General features: G+C 36.7%; 1 protein-coding gene across 1 annotated transcript in view; it reads left to right on the top strand.

Annotated features, from left to right (window-relative positions):
• Positions 1-2,008: 2,008 nt before the first annotated feature.
• The window catches only part of DHX15 (DEAH (Asp-Glu-Ala-His) box helicase 15), a gene marked incomplete at its 5' end in the record, with an annotated part of 37,638 nt that continues 34,608 nt past the window's right edge, over positions 2,009-5,038 (top strand). The window contains one exon of the mRNA XM_010142047.1: positions 2,009-2,357. Coding sequence (XP_010140349.1) covers positions 2,009-2,357 — 349 coding nt within the window. The remainder of the gene's footprint in view (positions 2,358-5,038) is intronic.

Here is a 5,038-nt window from a genome sequence, read left to right as displayed (position 1 = left end):
TGTTATGTTTTGTGTTGTTTTCTGTGCTGAGATCTGGTTGCCGCTGCTTCTCTTTTTCTTTTTTAAAAACAAGAAAGAGACACAACTCTCTTGATTAACTTGTAAGCAGTTTTTTACTTCTGAAGTGTAGATGGAACTTGATAGGTTTGTTTTCTTATTGGTATGACTAAACAGCTGTAAGAGTTCAATGAAGAAACTGAGAAATGGGGGATTAACAGGATTTTCCATTCTGGATCATATTTGTAGTCCATTTAATCCACTGTCTTGTTCTTGAGATTGTATTTTTATCTATGCTTTAAGCCCACACGGACTGCTACAACACTGAAGACAGTGCTGTCCTCTCCCTTGTACTGCAAATGAACATCTGGGAGACTAGATTGGAGAACTGGTTTGAGATAGAATTAATATTGGTGGAGAGGGTCTAGGGAGGGCTTGTTCTCCACAGTGCTGTTGAAGTGCTTATACCAACACACAGGAAGGGTTGGCAATAGTGTTCATTTTAGCAGTAGTGCTGGTTATGTGAAGTTGAAGCATACCTGAAGATAACACTTGATGATCTGTGATGTAGAAGCTTCTGACACCATACTGTTTAAGTAAATGGTTATGGAATAGTTTGTTTTGTTGCCGTGGGTTTTTTTTTTTTTTTTTACACTTTGACTAGATAGCACTGAAGAATAAAAATCCCTTAGAAGTGCGCACACACTCTGGAAAAAGCCCATAAAAAAACCCAAACCAAAACTGCCCCATTAGTAGTGTGTCTTATTCTTCCCTTCAGTGAAGTATGTGTGAAGAGGAGAGGTTTTCTCCTAACGGCTATTGCTAAAAATGCTTATATGTGCATTTACTATAAAGCCGGTGTTGGCTTTGTTTGTTATGCCTTTTTGATGGGATTTCAGTTAAGATAATGCACAAAAGAAAGCGAAGCTGAGGATATCCTCAGTTTTGCAGAAAGATGCCACTACTCTTTTGACTTGCACTAGTTTAAAATGTGATGGGGTGTTTTCATAAAGCAGGGCTTATTTCAGAATGCTGAATTAGTATTAGGGATTTTTATTAAAAGCATGTAGCTGTAGATCTTTGGGTCAAACTTGGGATTTCTTTATGAGTGTTTGGGTGTTTATAGGGAGACTGAGAAAGTGTGCAAGAACAAGTATGTCATTTGCAAAATGAGAAACTGCCACTAAGTGTGAGGCCAGAATTTGAAATTTGAGTGGGTAACTATGGTGAAAACTGTTTTTTCTTTTGCAAGTGCAGTGGACTTTTTCTTAATATTTGGAAAAATGGGAATACATAAATGCTGGTTGTTTTAAGTGTGGGGTAGGAGGTGTTACTAGAGAAGATGGTACAGCTTGGTAGTGTTAGGTTAATGTTTGGACTTGATAATCTTAAGGGTCTTTTCCGACCTAAACAATTCTGTGAACTGTGGTGGCTGGTTTTAAGTCTTAAATTTCAGACTCAACAACCTGTGTATCAAAGTTGATTGAATGAGAATTCTGTGGAAGACTTTGAATAAAAATAAGCTACAAAGTAATCATGGGATGTTAAAATTAAACTTTTCTTCGAGGGTTTGCTTATCGCCTTGAGTTAGTTTTTGTGGGTTAGCATAATTCCCCTGCTTAGGTAGGCAAGAAGACTTTTACTTTTCTGCAGCAGCAGTAAGTAGGGATGGGAAGAACTGTGGGAAAAGTCTAAAACATACACCTGATTCTTTATAGTCATTAAATGAGGAGACAACGCTCTCTTCATGTGTTGGGTTTTTTCAGTCTTGCCTGTAGTGAGAGGAACTGGCAGTGCTCATGTATAATGAGCATGTAAAATGTAATATTCTGTATGTATCATATACTGTTATCCTTTGCTTATGCTTTTAGGTAGGTATTAGCAAAGTTTTAAAATATACTTGGTTTATACCTGCTTTGTACTGGATACCTATAAAGTTATGCTCTATTCGAATTCCTTGGCATTTAAATACTCAGTATATAATTTTCTGCTGTGTCTCAACTCATTTTAGGAAAGATCGTGACCGGGACAGAGACCGTGATGACCGTTCTAAAGATCGCGACAGAGATCGTGACAGAGATAGAGATCGTGACAGAGAAAGGGACAAGGAAAAAGATTTGCGACCTACATCTAACTCCGCATATTATGGAGCTGCTGGGTTACCAACTATAAAACCAGCAATGATTCCACACAGTATTAACCCTTTCACAAATCTACCACATACACCACGATATTATGACATCCTGAAAAAAAGGCTACAACTTCCTGTCTGGGAATATAAGGAAAGATTTACGGATATTTTGATTAGGCATCAGTCATTTGTACTGGTTGGAGAGACTGGGTCTGGTAAAACAACACAGGTGAGTTCTTACCTATATGATACCACGTTGTTTTGTGGTTTTTTTTTTTTTAAAGGTTGAGGTTGCTAGGTATGCGTGAAGTGAAACTTTGGTGTCTTGGAATTCGCTGTGTGTAGACAGCTCACAAATTGTGAGCAAAATTAATTCGATGAATGTTTTATTTGCTTAATACGAAAGTAAGATGAATCTTTCAGTATATTCTCCTTTCACAGTCCAGACCTGTTCTCTGGCCTTGGCTCTATGAGGCTTTATGATGGGCAGTTACCTTTTTGGTAAAGGAAGGTAAAGAGGTTTTAGCAGCTAGACAGAAATGTACTAATGCACAAACAGAGGTGATGGTCCCAAATTTACATCTGTAGTTTACTAAGCTGTTTGTGTAGGTAGCAGCTGGAAAGTAGGGAAATTTGACATGATCTGATTGGATCATGTGTTTTGGTGATATTTGAAGCTGAGAGGAAGAGACTTGTGTTTCCTTTGAATTAAAACTTCTCAGAGGTCATAGAGCTTTCTAGTGTTGCATTTCTTTGTGGATTAATGGCTTTAAAAATGGTCCTCAGCACTGAAAATAGTGGTAACAGATCTGCAGAGCCTCCTTAACCCTTAAGAAGGGAAGATCTAAGATATAAGGAATGCTACTGTGTATTTATAGCAGGACAGACTTGCTCAAAACTTTAATCTGTCCTCTGGTTTGCTGTTTAAAAACAGTGTGGATTTAAGTGATATAAAAAAGTTCTTTGTTCTGTAACCTGATAAATTCCTTTTGTCTAGGCAGAAAATAAAAACTGAAGGATATTTTAGTCTTTATTAAATGGATTGTAGCTAACTTACAGTACATCTTAGAGAAATAAATTTTTAGTTGTAAAATTTGGATGTCAAAAAATGTGAAGGACATAGTAGTACCTTGGATATCTTTTATAGTTGTGCCTGAAGTTAGATGCTCTTACTGCAAATTTTAGGAACCAGTGTCATGTTGGGAAGGTACTTTATGACATTGTCTGTATTGATTTTTTTTTTAATGTGTATAAGCTGTGAACAAAATTTTATGGAGTTCTTCAGAGAAGCTTGATTATGTAGGCACTTGGAACAGAGAGTACTCTGAACAATCATGTAAAAATAAATCGATACTTATATGAAAACTAGATTTTTCATTGCATGATCTGAGAATTCTGATCTGAATGTGATCTGAACACCTAAAGAATGTGATTCTTAATATCTATGACTTGAACTTCAAAGACATCTTATTACAATGTCATTTCCACAGGCGTAAACTGTTTCCTGAATTGTCTTGCTACTGTATCCCTTACCTTTCTGAAAGGACTTTAAGAAACCTAAGGCATCTTTCCTAAAAATGGGTACCAAAAGTAAATAGGCTGTCTTGGAAGCTTGACTGCTCGCTCTGAATTCTATGAGACTTTAGATATGGTTTGAAACAATTGAAAGTGTTTCTGTAGGAGCGTATCGCTGAAAATGATCCTGCTGCCACTTAATGAAAACCTTGTTTTGCATGTGATAGCATCACATCCTTTTTGTGATCAAGTGCTGTCTTTAAAAATAGTTGGGTCATAGTTGTTTTTATCCTTAGATTCATTGCTTGGAGCAAGATAAATAATCATCTGAGGTTAAGAAACCCGCTAGTGCTTGAACTGAAGGGTGTACGTGAACTATTTATGTTAGATTTTATTGCTATAAAACTGGCATTATTTGAAATGTATAATGAATTGTTCTTCCAAAATTATCTTCCCTTTCAAGACCATAGTAAAAGGCTATATAGTAGTAGATAACATTTTTGAGAGTGAACTGCTGCCTGTCAAATCCCTTCCCTGATTTTATTAAGTGCATGTTTGCTCTTCAGTCTTGTAGAGCACCCAGGTTTGGAAATGCTTGACTTTGACAATGGAAACGACAAGAGAGAGAACTTTTCTCAGTCTTGTTCCACATAGACTAAACCCAAAAGTGCTGAAGAAGCCAAGATCATTAATTTTCAAGTCTTTAGTATTTGCAATGGCTTGATTTGTAATTTAAACTCAACCTTCTAGGTGAACTGTTTTCTTTAAATACTCTTGGAATGTGCTCAGTGGTGGAATGAGTGTGCTGAATTTCTTTTAGAGAGAGGCTAAGTACTTGCTATAATTATTATGTATGCTCCCTTCTAAATGTGGGATCATATGTGCTGGTATAATTTAAATTTCTTCTGTAGATGGAGTAGTGGAGTAGCATCTGCTTTTGCGTGAAAGTCTAAAGGGTAGGATGTTTGTCGGCGTAACATGAGGGGTGCCATCTTGTCAGCAAGTTTTCTTGGCAGGTAAAGTTCAGAAGCAAGGTGATTCAGAGTATTGCTTAATCTCCTGCTGTCCTTGCAGTCCACAAGAGAATTGGTAAAGGTAAAAGTTTGACACCTTTTTCAACTACTGAAAATTCTGAGAATTATGCCACATAACTTTTAACAGATAAATTTTCAATAAATTGATGTAGCTCAGAAAAACCAGGACAGTGTTCTTCCCAGTCTTGCCCTCCATTTCTTTTAAAACACGGTTTTCCTTTGACTTTGACTCAGTGCATTTATCTTTATTCCTAGAGGCCACTGTATGTATAGTCCCTACTGCCTTGTATTTATGGAGGTTGTATTTGAAAATCTCTCTTGAGAAATTCCTTGATGTTAAATGGTGCTAACTAGAGTCATT

The sequence above is a fragment of the Buceros rhinoceros genome, unplaced genomic scaffold, assembly GCF_000710305.1.
Source record: "Buceros rhinoceros silvestris isolate BGI_N320 unplaced genomic scaffold, ASM71030v1 scaffold20688, whole genome shotgun sequence".
Taxonomy (NCBI): Eukaryota; Metazoa; Chordata; class Aves; order Bucerotiformes; family Bucerotidae; genus Buceros; species Buceros rhinoceros.
The sequence above is the reverse complement of the archived record's forward strand: the minus strand, read 5'-3'. Positions and strand labels throughout refer to the sequence as shown.